The sequence below is a fragment of the Octopus sinensis genome, linkage group LG9, assembly GCF_006345805.1.
Source record: "Octopus sinensis linkage group LG9, ASM634580v1, whole genome shotgun sequence".
NCBI classification, from domain to species: Eukaryota; Metazoa; Mollusca; class Cephalopoda; order Octopoda; family Octopodidae; genus Octopus; species Octopus sinensis.
Window position 1 is genome coordinate 96,925,465 of NC_043005.1, and position 17,500 is coordinate 96,942,964.

Here is a 17,500-nt window from a genome sequence, read left to right on the forward strand (position 1 = left end):
TGTCGTCTTCGGTTCAGTTTTATTGCGTGGCACTTCAGGTAAGTGTCTTCTTGCACCGGGGCCGACCAAAGCTTTATGAATGGTTTTAGAAGACGGAACATTAAAGAAGCCCGTCGATTGCATTTATACATACATAAATTGTGTGTGTCTGTGTGTCCTTGTGTTTGACCCCCAACACTGCTTGACAACTGATGTTGATCTATTCACGTCGTTGTGACGGGGGGGGGGACAAACAGAATGTCACACACACATATATATATGTATACATAGGTACATATACATGATGGGCTTCTTTCAGGTTCCGTCAACCAAATCCACTCACAAGTCTTTAATCGTCCCGGAGTTATGATTGAAGTCTCGAGGTGTCACGCAATGTGTGTGCGGGGATGTGTGTGCATGTAGGTGTGTGCATATGTGAGTGCATGTTTGTGTGTGGACTTCTTCATCTATTCTAACAGCTTATTTACTCATTTAATAATAGTATTTTAAAGGTACATGGACACTCACAAAAAAAAAAACACCCTTTAAAAAGAATTCTTTTTCGACACCTGATCCACGGGTGACATTTTAGTGTGGTGGAGTTAGATAATGAAACCATTACTGCTACAGTTACAGTCCAGTTCCCACCTAGCAGCTGCTTGACAGATGGTATTGATAAGCAAAATGGAAACCCTTCAAGGACATCAAATTTAACGACCTTCCACGCTGCAATTGTTTTCGTTCCAGCACACGATCTCAGATCAAGTCACTCGCTATGCAAGTAATTAAAATGAAGGAATTTCAAGTAATTAAAATGAAGGAATTGCAACAATGACTCACCGCGCTCTCCCTTTTGACCCTGCAATAGAGAAATAACACATTAGAAATTTGAAACATAACAGTGTGAAATATTAAAAGGGTCGATAGTGTATTTATGTAGCTAACAAGAAATCAAGTATCTAATTTAGGCTGTCCTGAAACGGTGTGCTGTGTGACATTGGTGTGTCCACAAGGTGTGACCAAATCAAGTGTGTCATGGATTTTTGATGTGATGGCGGTAGTCATAGTGTGATGATGACAGTGGCAGCGACGATGTTAATGGCACTGGTAGTGATGATGCTGGTTGTGGCAGTAATATTATATTGGTGTGGTAATGCTGCGTTGGCGATGGTGGTGATGATGATGGTAACCATGTTTGTGTAAGTGTACGGTTATGGTAAGTACGGCTTCAGTATCTTGTGAAATGCGATTATCATTTTGTTTAACACACGTAACATTAATAAAACTAGATAAACAATACATTGTTTTGTTTTGGGATTGGTTTGCGAGATTCTTTATGTGAGTTCGTGTGTTGAAGCATATTCTGTTGTGTCTGGGGAGAGTCATTTTCTTTTTGTGCCTTATAATGTAACACACGCACCGGTAAAATTTTGAAAAGGTTGCAAGATACAACGAAAATTTTAGGAGAATAAAAATAAGAAATAAGTGGAAATTTTTACCGGTGAGAGTGTTTCATTATAAGGCACAAAAAGAAAATGACTCTCCCCAGACACAACAGAATACATTCTTTCTTTTATAATATTCTAAATATAAAGATGGAAAATGAAAGAAGCCCGTCGTATGCATTTAAGCATACATAAATTGTAGATATATACATATGTGTGTGTGTCTTTGTGTGTGTATGTGTGTGTGATGTGTGTGTCTTTTGTGTGTGTCTTTGTGTTTGACCCCCAACACTACTTGACAATCGGTTTTGATTTGTTTATATCATTGTGGCGGAGGGGATTTTTTTTATCTAACCTTCGGTGTGCTGTGAAACAAAAATGTGATGATGAACTTCCGCTATAAGAGGATATTTAAAGAATACGTCGGATTAGGTAGGTATCAGTTAGTTTCTCAAAACCAACTGGAATGTTTGTGAATCATTACTGCAATCCAATGAAACACTCGTTAATGGTAGTCATGCTCCTGGTAACAACAGTATCTATTTGTAGTTCAGTGGATTGAATCAATTAAAGTTAGGGGAATATCTACAAGTCATATGAACAAGTGGAGAGATAGAGAGAGAGAGAGAGAGGGGGGGAGAGCTCAGGGTGCAGCGTCGGAACAAATACTCCTGGGTATTCTGTCCAGCGCTCTGACAACTACATCAGTTCATTGCCTTATATAAAAGAGGGGCATGATGGTAGGACAAGAGCGGTATTAGAGAGACATAAAGGAAGTATGAGCAAAATATAAGAGAGATAGATATAAGACTGATATACATGAAAGAAATAGATGAGGGAGGAGCGCGAGAGATAGAAGTAGTACAAGAGAGGTAACAGAGATAGAAACGAGAGGTACAAGCGAGGTTAAGACAAGTGTAAGACATAGGTAAGAGAAATAAGAGAGATAAAAACAATAATGAGTGATAAAGAGATCACTGAAAGCTGAAATAGGTGAGATAATTACGAAGTGACTTACCTTCAGAACCGCAAAATCTGTTCCATTGACAAACAATTCACCCTGAAATTTAATATTTGAGATTTAGCAATTTGATAGTATTATGACGTTGTTATTGTTGTTGTTTGTTTGTTTGTTTGTTGAGCGAAGCGGTCTTCGTCCCAGAGTGGGAGAAGTCCGAAACGTGGTCCTTTGCTATTTATAAGACCCGCAGAAGAAAAAGCAGGTCAACCGCCGACACCGAGAGCATCCATCGACGGATGCATCCAGGCTCAGTGGTTGCGTAGGAAGTCGGATATAAGAAACAGGAAGAAAGAGTGAGAGAAAGTTGGAGCGAAAGAGTACAACAGGGGTCGCCACCGCCCCCTGCCGGAGCCTCGTGAAGCTTTAGGTGTTTTCGTTCAATAAACACACACAACGCCCGGTCTGGGGATAGCAAGTGCGCTCCTCCGACCGCGAGTCCACTGCCCTAACCACTGGGCCATTGCACCTCCTTGTTGTTGCTGTTGTCGTCATTATCATCGTCGTCGTCGTTTAGTCGTAAGCAGAATCGAATTGAACAAACTTACGATGAAAGGTGCACCTATAATTCCAAAAACAATATGGCCCTCCATATCCTGTTATCTCGCTCATTCTATTTCATTTTTTTTTTTTAGCCGTCAGCATGAAGTTGAAGAAATATTCAGAGATATGACAGAGCGAAAGGTGATGGTGATGGTGGTGATAATGACGATGGTAATGGGGGTTGGGGGATGCTGGTATTAGTGCTGGTGGTATGTTCACGGTGGTATTTAGTGTTGGAGGTGGTGCTGCTATTGATGTTTTTGTTGTTGTTAAGCAACAAGATGGGTAAGGGTGAATAGGTGATGGTCTAGGGCTTAGGAGCGGGAGACCCCAAACCTTGGAAAAAACAAAAACTTTGGTCGTCTTGTTGTAGTCGTGGGCTCTTCGTTGACGCCCGACACCAATGGGAGGTGGCCCTCGAAGTTGCTGGAAATGGAGATCTCCAGGTCCAAATTCTTGGACGGCCTGTTGTTGATGTTGAAGATGATGCTGTAGTTGTTGATGACGCTTAGCCTCCAACCTCAAACCTGCTTCTATTCAACAGTAGAGCTTTGTCAAAGTTATGAACCCCTATTTTATTCGACCTCCGAACGAAATTAACAAATATATGCTCTTACACACTCACACACATGCACGTGCATGTACGTGTGTGTGTGTGTGTGTGTGTGTGTGTGTGTGTGTGTGTGTGTGTGTGTGTGTGTGTGTGTGTGTGTGTACAAGTTTGTACATATGTATGTGCACATCGCTTGTAGTAAACAGTTATTGAAAATTGATTCATAACTTACCGGTGGTCCAGGGGGGCCCTCTTTGCCGTCAAATCCCTATGGATGTAAGAAAATAAAATAAAACATTACTATAGTAATAAAAACGATCCATGAAAGAATCTAGATGTAGAAAACAGTAGATTTATTTAACTGATTACGGGGTGGGGGCTTTCCCTCTTTTCGGACATATATGTGTGCATGTGTGCTTGTGTCTGTATGTATATGTATACAAATCTGCATTCCTAAATGCAAAGTCAGAAATCCGGGATCTAGAATTATCCAGTAAATTTTCACTAGTTTCATCTTGTCTCTTCGTTTTCTCTCCGTGTTGATATATGGACAACTAAGGTGGTTTTAGAATCAGATCATGGCTGCTATTTTCAGTATGGTGGTATCTCGTAGATACCCTAATTTATAATTTTAATAATTATTACCTTTGAAGGTTATTTTTTCCATGCTAACCACTGATAAAATCGTTGTTTTATTTTTAAATTAACGATATTATCCTTATATATATATATTATATATATATATATATATATATATATATATATATATATAGATAGATAGATAGATAGATAGATAGATAGATAGATAGATAGATAGATAGATAGATAGATAGATAGATAGATATAGATAGATAGATAGATAGATAGATAGATAGATAGTAATTACTGTAACTGTTTATCGAGAACCACATTGAAAGTATTATTATATGTATAATTTACTCCTCCTGTATGTATGTATTTTTAGAAGAGAAAACCATGTGGAAATTGAAGTGGAAACAAGATCAATATCATACATGAACTTGTGTTTGTGTATGATATGACAATAATAAATGAGCTGTATGTGTTATTTTATTTATCTATACAGTAATGGCAATGATATAATATTTTTATAAGAGAAAAACATGTAGCAATTGAAGTAGAAAAAAGATCATTTTTATACATGAAGTTTTGTTTGTTTATTACATGAAAATAGTTTAGCTGATTGATATCTTGAAAGTCTCGATCTCATATTTGCTGAAAGTTGAAGTGTTTTCACATGATACCATAATATAGAAGACTATATTGAACTCATCTACTTTTGTTCCTCTTGGAACAACTGGTACTGTTTGTTGGAAGTCTCCTGTCAATAATACTGTGACATTTCCCATCAAGGAATTGCAATTTCTAATGTCTTGTAAATTTTCTATCCACAGCTTCTAAAGCATTTTTGTGGGTCATGGTACATTCTTACCAGACAATTAAGTGACATATTTGTATTAGTTCACTCATTGCAGAATTTTTAGATATATTACAAACTGGATCAAAAGTATAGAAAAAGTCCAAAGAAGGGAAAACGGAGAAAGAAAATCGCCAACAATACACACGCGGTCACATATTGAAATGACCAGAAGGGAAATATATATATACATATATGCGCATATATGTATACATACATATATATGTGTATACATATATATATATATATATATATATATATATATATATATATGCATATATATATATATATATATATACATATATGCACATATATATATGTATATATATAATATATATATATACATATATATATATATATGCAGAGAACAAGGTATCATCATTCCACTTTTCTCCTCCTTTATACGGCCACATCTAGAATACTGCTGCCCCTTGTGGTCTTCCCATACAAAACAAAACATCTCGAGGATTGAATCACCCCACAGAGCACTCACAAAACGAATTGAAGGTATGACTGATCTCGATTCCTGAGACCGCCTTAAAGCCTTGAAACTCTACTCTCTCTAGCGCCGCTGCTAGCGGTACATCATTTGTACTATGTGGAGAATATACCGCCAACATTGCCCAAACGATCTGAACATTAGTTTCAAGGTTCATCCAAGGCTGAGACCACGGGCCATACGTCCCCTGCCCAATTCAGGATCACAACATAAACACTGCGACATAATTTCTTTTCCTCAACAGGCCCTGCCCTGTTCAACATTGTCCCAAAACTGATAAAAGAGGAAAAGGATCCCATTACCTTTAAATTGAGTTTGGACAGATTTCTTCAAGGAATACCAGATAAGCCACCCATAATTGGACACAACTCACTCAACAAGAACTCACTATTTGAATGGACCATAAACAAAATTTGACTTTAAAAGAATTTAGATAATCCTATCAGGTGGTGCTATTAAGTTAGACATGGCCTGGACCAATCTTTGGTCGAAATATATCTAATTTTTTATCTATGTTTTATATATATATATATATATATATATATATATATATATATATATATACAGTGTACATTTAAACGCATAAGAGGTGACCATAATGGGACATCTGACTCACTAGAAAGATCAGTTAAACTCCAAGCCCCTTATTGTTGCAATTCTGAAAGGGAATGGACAATAAAAACATTTACCCTATATTTCCTGGACTATGCATAGTTTCGGCAATCCTTTCGTAAATAAAATAATTTTAATGTACAACTGGCGTCGCCATCTTCATCAGAAGGCCAAGGCTCACATATAGACACGAGGCGATAAAGAACATGCCTCGTGTATAATTGTTATACTTTTTTAAAATCCTCCGTTCACGCGTGGTTTATTCGGCAGTGAATATATATATATATATATATATATATATATATATATATATATATATATATATATATATGTATGTATGTATGTAGTATATATTCGGCAGTATATATATATATATATATATATATAGGTGTGTGTGTGTGTGTGTGTGTATAATTATATCAAGGGAGCTAGGGCGAAAATGACCTGTCTTCAGCATGCTAGAAGTGCCGATACCTTAAAAAATTCACAATTAACGTAAGGCCTTTTAAATTTTCCCTCACTAGCCCGCTTTCAGCCAAATGTATATTTAGCAGGAGTTAGTTTTGGTAGTCTTTAGAAGGCATCAGCCTCTCAAGCATGCTGGGGACAGGTTGTTTTCGCCCCAACCCCCTTCATATAATTATATACAGATGCACATTATTATTAATTTAATGTATTAATTCCCGATACTTTTTTATAGCATGCTGACTACTTGATAAAAATCATTAACGTGATTTTTCTCCTTATATTCTTTTATGTATTAATATGTGTGTGTGTGTGTCTGTATGTGTATACACACACACACACACACACCACATATATATATATATATATATATATATATATATATATATATATATATATACATACATATACATGTATACGTATTTACATATATTATGTTTATACATATATGTATAAAAAACAAATATATATATTATATATATATATATATATATATATATACATATATAAATATGTATATACGTATGTGTATATATATATATACATATACATCCATACATAAATATATATATATATAAATGTATGTATGTAAATATACATATATATATATATGCTTGTACGTATGTATACTTGGATGTATTGGACTCTTACGCTTAAAAGAGGGAGAGATGTAAAATCTTTCAAACATTCAACGATATGCAGTCCAAACAAATCACTCATTATTCACCCTAAAAGCAATACTTTCTTTCCTTTCTTAACAGCAAAAAATATTATTTGGCGAACATTTTTCACATCATTTAGTATAAACCATTCCAACATTTTGTCACTGTGACCACTCGAAATCTTGAGTCTTGTCTAATACGACTGTGTATTAAAGCGTATTTTTACTTACGTACAATATATGCAGTTTTATGCTCGGTCGCATTTTTCCTCTGACCAAAGCATTGCAAGATGTATAACGCTAATGTTTGCATTCATTGTGTTTCCTTTTAATATACTTGGTATATTAAACATCACCCATGTTTGCATATTTTCATTTTCGAATTCTTGTACCATAACAATATTTCTTTATCCGAGTGACTGTACTTTTGGTCACAAGTGATCAAAATGGATCAGGTTTACTTTTTGTTTCCCTGTTTATGAGATTTAGGCGAGCCTATTTAAATTCTCTTGTTAGTCTGAATAAGCATGCTCAAAATTTGTTAGAGTTTTACTCCACCATTTGAGCATTTCCAATTTGATGCAAGCTTAAGACCAATTATTTCCCAACTGCATGTGATAATGCCGATATGTTTTCCATTTGATGACGCTTTTTACTCTGTCATATCTTATTACAAGTGTCTTTTGTCTACGAGACAATGAGTAAGTAAGCTTCTAACAACGGAATTAGTAGCAGGAAATGGAGATTGGAAGAAACTAAACTTAGAAATTAAGATATCTAATGATTGAAAAACGTGTTAAAACTTACCCTCTCTCCTTTGCATCCGGGGTCTCCAATAGGTCCTTGAGGTCCAGGTTCACCATCTTCTCCCTAATTACAAAGAGAAAAGTAGAGAATTGGAGAAAAAGTATTAATATATTGTTCTGTTTCGTTGTTGTTGTATTGTTGTTGCTATTTATCCCATGCAAAACTATGATCCGTCTTCGATACATTTACCCACATGCTCTTTATTCTTAAAATGTGATTTAATGAGTTTCAAATTTTGACAGAAGCTCAAAAAGTGTGTGATTTAATGAAATTCGGTTGTTATTTCTGGAAAGATTTGTATAAATTTGAAACAAAATGGAATTGAATTTAGAAAACGAATTAACTTTGGCACAAGGCTAGGAATTGATGTGAGTGGGATAGCGGTAACAAATAATTCCGTTTTTTAATCGACTCCAGTAGCTGATTGGTATCGACTGGTACTTTTGTAACTGAGTTCGGAGAATAAAAACGCATAGTTGACCATGGTAGAATTTCTTTAGAAAACTATGGATTCAAGAAGGTTTTGAATACAAGGCAATGAAATGAAGGAGAATATCTCAATACTGCAATGCATCTAGATCAGTAGTGTACCTTTTTTTGTTGCCACTTCAGCGATCTTGAATATTCCTAACTTAAAAGTTGACTGTTGACCACATCGAACTTAATAATTTTGAAATTAGAATTCAAAGCATGGCAATGAAAATAAACCAAGACTTTATACCCGATATTGTCCTAAATCTACCGATTTACCATTCTTTCAACATAAGCAAAAGTTGTAAATAATGTTACATAGCTACAACGACTCTGAAATGGGATTCATATATTTCATTAACGTATTTGACTGCTTTATTTTCTCAACACCGGAGAAAATGTAACGACATGGCTGACTTGGCGTGATTTGAATGTATATACCCCGCCAATATACTTATCAAATTTTCTAACATAGACACATATTTTGGGGGAGGGAATTAGTTGAAACCATGAACGCTAATACTTGCCAGGTACTTTATTTCATCGACTTTGAAAGGATAAAAGACAAAGTTCACCTCGCTGAGATTTGAACCCCAAATCAAAAGTGCCCGAATTAGTAACGTATGACAATTTTACCGACTTTCTAAAGATTTTGCTAATCTGTTATATCCCTTAATGATTATCACTAATATACATACAAGGCTTGAAATTTGGCGGAAAAGACAATAGGTAGTTATATCTATTTCTTTATTACCCACAAGGGGCTAAACACAGAGGGGACAAACAAGGACAGACATAGGTATTAAGTCGATTACATCGACACCAGTGCGTAACTGGTACTTAATTTATCGACCCCGAAAGGATGAAAGGCAAAGTTGACCTCGGTGAGATTGAACTCAACAGAACTACACAAATCGTTTGGAAACAAGTTTTCATATAGTGTAAGCGCTTCCGTTGCTTTCAGATTTTTAAGCACGAGTGTTATGGAATAATCTGTATAGTTGTATTTGTTTTTAGTATCGGCATTGTGTATTTCGGTTTTAGTTTAGGATTTAGAATTCATATATTCTTCTTTTCCCTTCCGTAGTTTATCATTTTCTTTCTTTACTTCAAATTAAAAAAAAAAACTATCATTCAATATATTATACAATATTCATATTTTATATCTCTGAAGAGCAGAAGGGTTGTCTATAAATGCTTATCAATATAGGATTTCATTATAGGGACAACTCTTCTGCGAAACGATCGTAAGATGCTTAAAAAATTAATTCAAAACTTTTAAACTATCAAATTTATCATATACATTATATGTATATATATTTATATTTATTTATTTATATATATTTTTAATACAATAAGGTCTTTCACATAGGTACATTTTTATGATGAGTTCAATATTGATTTCCTTATATTAATAATAATAATATATTAGTTTTTTTAAAAGGAATAATTTGAATTTTCCATTTGCACAAATGTCTAAATGCTCACTATATGCAGTATTTCTAGGGGCTGAATCTTTGATGTATTAACTTTGATGTATTAACTTTGATCCTGTTTGTCTGACATAATTCTCATTGTATTGTGGGCATATGATGTTGTAAATGAATTGTTTGGTTTTCAATTCATGTTTGCATTAACCATCAATTCTTTCCATGCTTGAATTTTGGGATTTGCTCTGTTCTATTAATTCACTCATCGAACAACGGAAGTCTCTACATTTTGTTCCTAGCAATATTTCTTCTAACGCAAATTTTATTTATTTTAAGGGTCATTTTAGATTCAGTGGTTATCTTCTGTTGTTGATAATTTGCAATTCTTTTACTATGTTTCTGAGATTCGATGTTTGGTGTAGGACTGGTATGCATTGTTTGGCCGTATGTAAGATTTATAGTTTCCAGGATTATGGAAATAAAGAATATTTGTCTCTGTTTTTGTCTTCACACCCATTGTGAAGGTTTCTCTGTAAGACTGAAACAGAGAATGTCTAACAGAAGTTTCTTTTCATTCACTTCCATATTGTCCATAGTGAACTGGATCGAGCTGGCAGAATAGTTAGCACGCCGGGCGAAATGCCTAGCAGTATTTCGTCTGCCGTTACGTTCTCAGTTCAAATTCCGCCGAGGTTGACTTTGCCTTTCATCCTTTCAGGTTCGATAAATTAAGTACCAGTTACGCACTGGGGTCAATATAATTGACTTAATCCGTTTGTCTGTCCTTGTTTGTCCTCTCTGTGTTAGCCCCTTGTGGGTAGTAAAGAAACGATAGTGAACTGGATCAATTCATGAATGCTGTTTATTGATTTAAGATATCCTGTAAGGCATGGGTAGGAAAACTTTCTAATGAATTACCCAAAATATATTTATTCACGCCGACGTTATCCCCTTAATTTGAAAGGAAGAAAATCATAGATGCTTTGACTTCAAAAGGTTTGTTGAATCTATTTTATTGAATCTATTTATTTGAATTGATTCACACGTCCACTACAGTGGACAAATGCAGTGTCACCAGAAGAAAATTTCCTGTCGTAACAAGGAACACGTGTTTTTTAATATAATTTTACTTGTCTAATAAGTACTCATTTACCACAAGAACTTCATTTTTACCCCACTTGATGTAATTTACCTCGGTTCACCGACCCCTGTTGCAAAAATCATCTTTCCTTCTCTTTCAAAACTTCGAAGCAATTTTTTCGTTTTATTTCAAATAGGCTTGAAAATATTGATCTCAGAACTGCATAGATATTTTCTTCAAGGAATCCCATTACTAGTGATACAAACGTGGGTGCAACTGTCACTCCCATTGACATTACATTTTAGCTAAAGATATTGGTTTTCAAGGAAGAAGTAGTTGTTTTCTAGCACAAATGAATATCTTTCTAATATCAATTCGTTTAGGAATCTCTCGATACAGAATCAAAATTAATACATGGAGTGAGAAAATCTAAAGCAACAAAACAAAGATTCATTTCTTAGATTGTGAACATCAAGCGACTTAAAGGAAGAAAATGAATGTCTATGAGACGCTAAAATGTGCAAACTATATAAGATTTCTAAATCTGAAACTAAACCGGATATAATCAACACCGCTACTCCAAACAATTTGCTCTCTTACAGATTACTCCATAATATGTACGTTTGAAAAGCCATAAACAGTGAAAGCATATTTTCAAAGGATTTGGGCCGCTCTGTTTTGTTTCAAAATGTTTTTAAAGAATTTTGTATATAATTGATAATTTCCAAAATAAGAAAAAAACTTTCTTCAGATGTGTATATATATATATATATATATATATATATATATATATACGCATGAATTAATATTTATATGTTTTCGTATTTATACTTATATGCACGGTGCAATAACAATGGCAATGAAGATGACTGTAATGAATAATAGTCCCTTACTGGTAGTCCGTCGCGGCCATGTCGTCCAGGTTCTCCAAGAAGACCCTTAAAAGAAAGAAAGCGAAAAAGTTAGCAATACATGCATACATACACACAGTCACACACATATATAAATATATTGATTTCTTACATATACATGAATTCTCAAATAGCGATGTTGCGTGTTTGTATTGCGTGTGTGTGTACATATACATGTACATATAGATATTGATATACATCTGTATATATGTACATATGTATGTATAAAATCACATATATCTTATGCGCAACACGTAGTTGTGGGCGTATACAAGAAAGAAATCACTGATTTTGTATTAAATAAAAGAGTCTATTTTTATTTATTTTTATATATTATATATTTATTTATTTTTATATATTTCCTGCAGAAAAGAGGTTGAAATAATCAAAAGTGATTGGTAACATTTGAACTCAGCGAACGAAATAATACTTGAAACTTACAGGAAGTCCTTGATATCCCAATGGTCCTCGGTCTCCTTTTAGACCAGGTTCTCCTTTGTCTCCAATTGGACCATCTGACCCGATAACGCCAGGAATACCTTGAGGACCTCTAGGTCCAGCTTCACCCTGAAATGCCACAAGAAATGGGAATTATACGACATATACAAACATATATACGTACATAAATATTCGTACATATTTATATTGCTAGTGGGGAGATAAATCCCCGCTATCTCCAGCGCCGACACCAGGTCACGTGATTTCGACTTTCCTTGGTCTCGTCAATGACGGACACTCGTTCGCTTGAGATAGCCCTGATTCATCTCTGCCAGCGATGTCTAAAATAACAGTGCCAGAACAGGCTCTGGTGTCGCGATTAGCCAGTGAGCTTGTTAAAAAATATCTATTAACGGTAGAACAGTATTAATACCACTCAAACATGGATTTTCTGTAAGAACGAACTATACTACTGTAGTTACCATGAGGGAAATTCTCATGCTGGCTTTTGGTGTAAAATGCATTCATTTTGTATGTATATAAATTCCATATCAATATAACTAACACCAGTAACTTAAGTGTTATGTTCTCCTCTGTGGTTATTTTGTTACTGTGTTTATATAATTCCGGATCGATCATGAGATATTGTCTAATAAGTCCTCATTAACCACAAGAACTTCATTTTTACCCCACTTGATGTAATTTACCTCGGTTCACCGACTCCTGTTGCAAAAATCATCTTTCCTTCTCTTTTAAAATTCGAAGCAATCAGCCAGAATTTTTTCGTTTTATTTCAAATAGGATTGAAAATACTGATCTCAGAACTGCATAGATATTTTCTTCAAGGAATCTCATTACTAGTGATACAAACGTGGGTGCAACTGTCGCTCCCATTGTCATACTTTTTAGTTAAAGATATTGGTTTTCGAGGAAGAAGAATTATCTGTATTTTAAGTGACACTTATGTTATTCAATAAGTTCTTTCCATTTTAAGTTAAGTGTGAGAGTATTTGGCTGCGCTTTCTAGCAGTAGCAACATTTATAACAGCTTTTATAAAATGTTGGCAGGTGTTCCTAGCTTAAAGGTGTGGATGATTTATGAATACTATCCAGTCCAGGAATGAACATTTTGTATAAGTTTCATATTTTCCTCATACACATTAAGGCTTTATTTTTTGTTAATGTCGACTTACATTGTTGATTTTCTAAAAAGTCTAATAGAAATTATATTTCTAAATCAAATGTTTGTACGGACATACCTTACAAATGAACTGATCAGAATAACATCTCAATAATTAATGACATAAATAATGCCAAACGGATAACTCCTTAATTCCTAAAGTCTAACTGAATTCCGAGAGTCTAATTTCTGTCTAAATCAATCTTTTCACATTTTACTTTATAAAATGGAAACTGAATTTTATCAAAAGAAAGTGTAGTGCCGTCAATGTAGAGCTTCACTCGTTGGTGCGTAAATGACTTTGCTGGAGTAGAAGCAAACATAATGTCTTCTCATAGATGTAACTAACGACTTGTTTCATAACTTGTTTGTCTTTTTTCTCTCATTGAGCTTCTTGGCAACAAAAAAACAATTTCTTGTTTGCTTTTGAGGCTATAACGCATCTTGGGCAACAATATCAAATGCTCTCTCTCTCTCTCTCTCTCTCTCTCTCTCTCTCTTTATTAAAAATTTGGAAAAATATGGCTGCAATTTCGACCTAATAGACGTTCTGAACTTAGCTCTGTCTCATTATGGTGTCATTGTCGATGCGGAGTAGTTTTTTGCTAAAGTTTGAGCTGATCGATAATCAATGGCACTTCAAGCAGCAACTACCCTTCTTGATTTTCAAATTGATCACATTTACATTTACAAATACATTATTTCAATGTGTCAGTCGTTAATTAAGGCGATATAGTGTGATTTGAGGGCTACTGTATCTAAGAACCCCAGCCATTACTTAGAGGTATTAAATGGAATGCTCTAAAAGAACTGTCATTTAAAGTGTTAAACCGTGCATGCGTGCCATTAAACCTGTAATGTCGATAAAATGTGATATCTTCTACTTACCACTTCTCCAGTGGCTCCAGTAGCTCCAGGAACTCCGGCTAATCCCTATATTTCAAAAGAAAGAAAGAATATTTAGGTCATTCCAATATATTGCAAATAAGCAAGAAACAGTGTAAGAAGCAACATGTTGTAATATGACGTTTTCTTGGGCGCTGTACTTTATTTAAAACATTTCTAATTGACATGAAGTAAATTTACTTCCTTGTGTGTAATTTTCTCTCACTAGCCCGCTTTCAGCCAAATGTATGTTTTGCAGGAGTTATTTTTGGTAGTTTTTAGAAGGTATTACCACGATAGAGAATACGTAAGTATACAATTTTATTATACCGTTGCTTATTCTTGTAACCTATGTATACTGTATTCTTTTCGTTGTACTTAAACTTAGTTCAGGTAATATCCATTTCAATCTGTATGTATATATATACTTCGAGTTTACAATCCTGTCGAGGGCTTATAGACCCCCTTTATTAGACTATTTTCTTTAGTCATTGCACGGTGATCGACATAAGCTTTAAGCTCATATAAAAATACCATTATTATTATTTACAGGATTGTAAACTCGGCGCCGTATAAGAAAACCATTCGCACCGAAAGCATATATATATATATATATATATATATATATATATATGAATAAATCGTATATTGGGCCTTGCCTGCTTGCTTTAAATATATCCCTCGTAGTGTACATAGAAACCATTTGTGGAGTTTATAAAGAGGTGCAACCAGTCCATGTACTACGTTCCTTCTCAGAGTATAACATCTGTTAATAAGTGTTCAATTATTTAACTCTCACAACAATCAATCCGGGTCAACTGCAAGTATTTGTCACTGAAAACTACTTACACGCTTGCCTACTGGTCCTCGGGGTCCTGGTAAGCCACGTGGGCCAGGCTCTCCTGGCCTTCCTTCAGCACCATGGGGTCCTCTTAAGCCGTCCGTGCCATTATATCCGTGTTGTCCCCTCCTACCTGGACGTCCCTGAAAATAGGTTGAAAAAAGAGATTGCGTTAAGTCAATTGGAAAAACGAAAAGAAAAGTATGAATAGTCGAGAATGGAATCATCTAAACCAAACACAAAAGTGAAAACATTTTGCGTTGTGGTTCCTCTCAAATATGACGTCCTTATGAGAAGAATCAACATTGAAAGTTCAGTTGACCTCTGAGGTTTGTTTACGCTTAAACAATAAATACATATACATGCATACACACGCATACGTGTATGTGTGTATATATATATATGTGTGTGTGTATGTGTGTGTGTGTGTGTGTGTGTGTGTGTGTGTGTGTGAGTATACGTATATATATACATATATCTATGTATACACTCACACATATATATGAAATTATATTTGGATACACACGCATACACACACACAAAAACATATATATATATATATATATGTGTGTGTGTGTGTGTGTGTGTGTCTGTATAGATAAATAGATAAATGGATAGACAGACAGACAGACAGACAGACAGACAGACAGACAGACAGACAGGTAGGTAGATAGATAGATAGATAGATAGATAGATAGATAGATAGATAGATAGATAGACAGACAGACAGACAAAGACAGGCAGACAGATTCAAATGCAGTATACCAAATACCAAGTAACATAAATCTTTGATTTATTAGAAATATCTCTACCTTTAGATGATGTGTCACCAACAGCTCCATATAAAAGGGGAGATAAGCAAAAAAAAATCAATAATTCTCCAAGGTTGATATACCATTAAGGAAAAAGGACATGCTTATTGTCTGGAAGGAAGAGGACAGTCGTGGATACTCGTTTCTGACTTAATAGGCATCGGTAGCATAAGTTTCCTGCTTTGTCACCAGTAGCCAAGAGACTTATGCATAAACAAAAGGAGTAGAACATAAGTTTTAAAAATGTGGTCTACGAGAAATAAACTCATAGTGACCAGCGCCATGTATTTGAACAATATAGCGTAATATAGGTATATCAAACGTAATACAACAAATTCTTGATCTGTTAAAATTATCTCCATCTCTATTGGATGTGTTACAATTACCAATTTCTTTACTACCCACAAGGGGCTAAACACAGAGGGGACAAACAAGGACAGACAAACGGATTAAGTCGATTACATCGACCCCATTGCGTAACTGGTACTTAATTTATCGATCCCGAAAGGATGAAAGGCAAAGTCGACCTCGGCGGAATTTGAACTGAGAACGTAGCGGCAGACGAAATACGGCTACGCATTTCGCCCGGCGTGTTAACGATTCTTCCAGCTCGCCACCTTTACAATTACCGAGTAGCAATGTGTTACAATTACTGAGTAACAAAAATTTTGCTTAATTAATACCAATTAGCTACGCCATGGATGTGTTCTTCCCCTTTTTTGCATACGTCTAAGTCTCTTGGCTACTGAAGATATGGTAGAAACATTTGTCGAGCGATGACGCCCATAGATTCGGAAACAAGTATACACAACTGCTTTTTTCTTTCTTTTGTCTTCTGATTTAAGACTGTCCTTGTCCTTAAAGGCGAGCTGGCAGAATCGTTAGCACGCCGGGCGAAATGCAAAGCCATATTTCGTCTGCCGTTACGTTCTCAGTTCAAATTCCGCCGAGGTCGACTTTGCCTTTCATTCTTTCAGGGTCGATTAAATAAGTACCAGTTACGCACTGGGGTCGATATAATCGACATAATCCGTTTGTCTGTCCTTGTTTGTCCTCTCTGTGTTTAGCACATTGTGGGTAGTAAAGAAATAGGTATTTCGTCTGCTGCTACGTTCTGAGTTCAAATTACGCCGAGGTCGATATAATCGACTTAATCCGATATATTCGACTTAATCCATTTGTCTGTCTTTGTTTGTCCTTCCTGTGTTTAGCCCCTTTTGGGTAGTAAAGAAATAGGTATTTCGTCTGCTGCTACGTTCTGAGTTCAAATTACGCCGAGGTCGATATAATCGACTTAATCTGATATAATCGACTTAATCCGTTTGTCTGTCCTTGTTTGTCCTCTCTGTGTTTTGCCCCTTGTGGGTAGTAAAGAATAGGCATGTAATCTTTGGAGAATTCATGATTCTTGACATTATCTCCCCTTCAGACGTG

General features: G+C 35.2%; 1 protein-coding gene across 1 annotated transcript in view; it reads right to left on the bottom strand.

The window, feature by feature from the left end:
• The window catches only part of LOC115215588 (collagen alpha-4(IV) chain), an 86,613-nt gene that overhangs the window by 53,726 nt on the left and 15,387 nt on the right, over positions 1-17,500 (bottom strand). Inside the window, exons 4-11 of the mRNA XM_029784801.2 lie at positions 15,263-15,397; positions 14,417-14,461; positions 12,352-12,477; positions 11,893-11,937; positions 8,018-8,080; positions 3,771-3,806; positions 2,443-2,484; positions 820-838 (exon numbers count right to left, since the gene is read on the bottom strand). Of these exons, the coding sequence (XP_029640661.1) occupies positions 820-838; positions 2,443-2,484; positions 3,771-3,806; positions 8,018-8,080; positions 11,893-11,937; positions 12,352-12,477; positions 14,417-14,461; positions 15,263-15,397 (511 nt within the window). The remainder of the gene's footprint in view (positions 1-819; positions 839-2,442; positions 2,485-3,770; positions 3,807-8,017; positions 8,081-11,892; positions 11,938-12,351; positions 12,478-14,416; positions 14,462-15,262; positions 15,398-17,500) is intronic.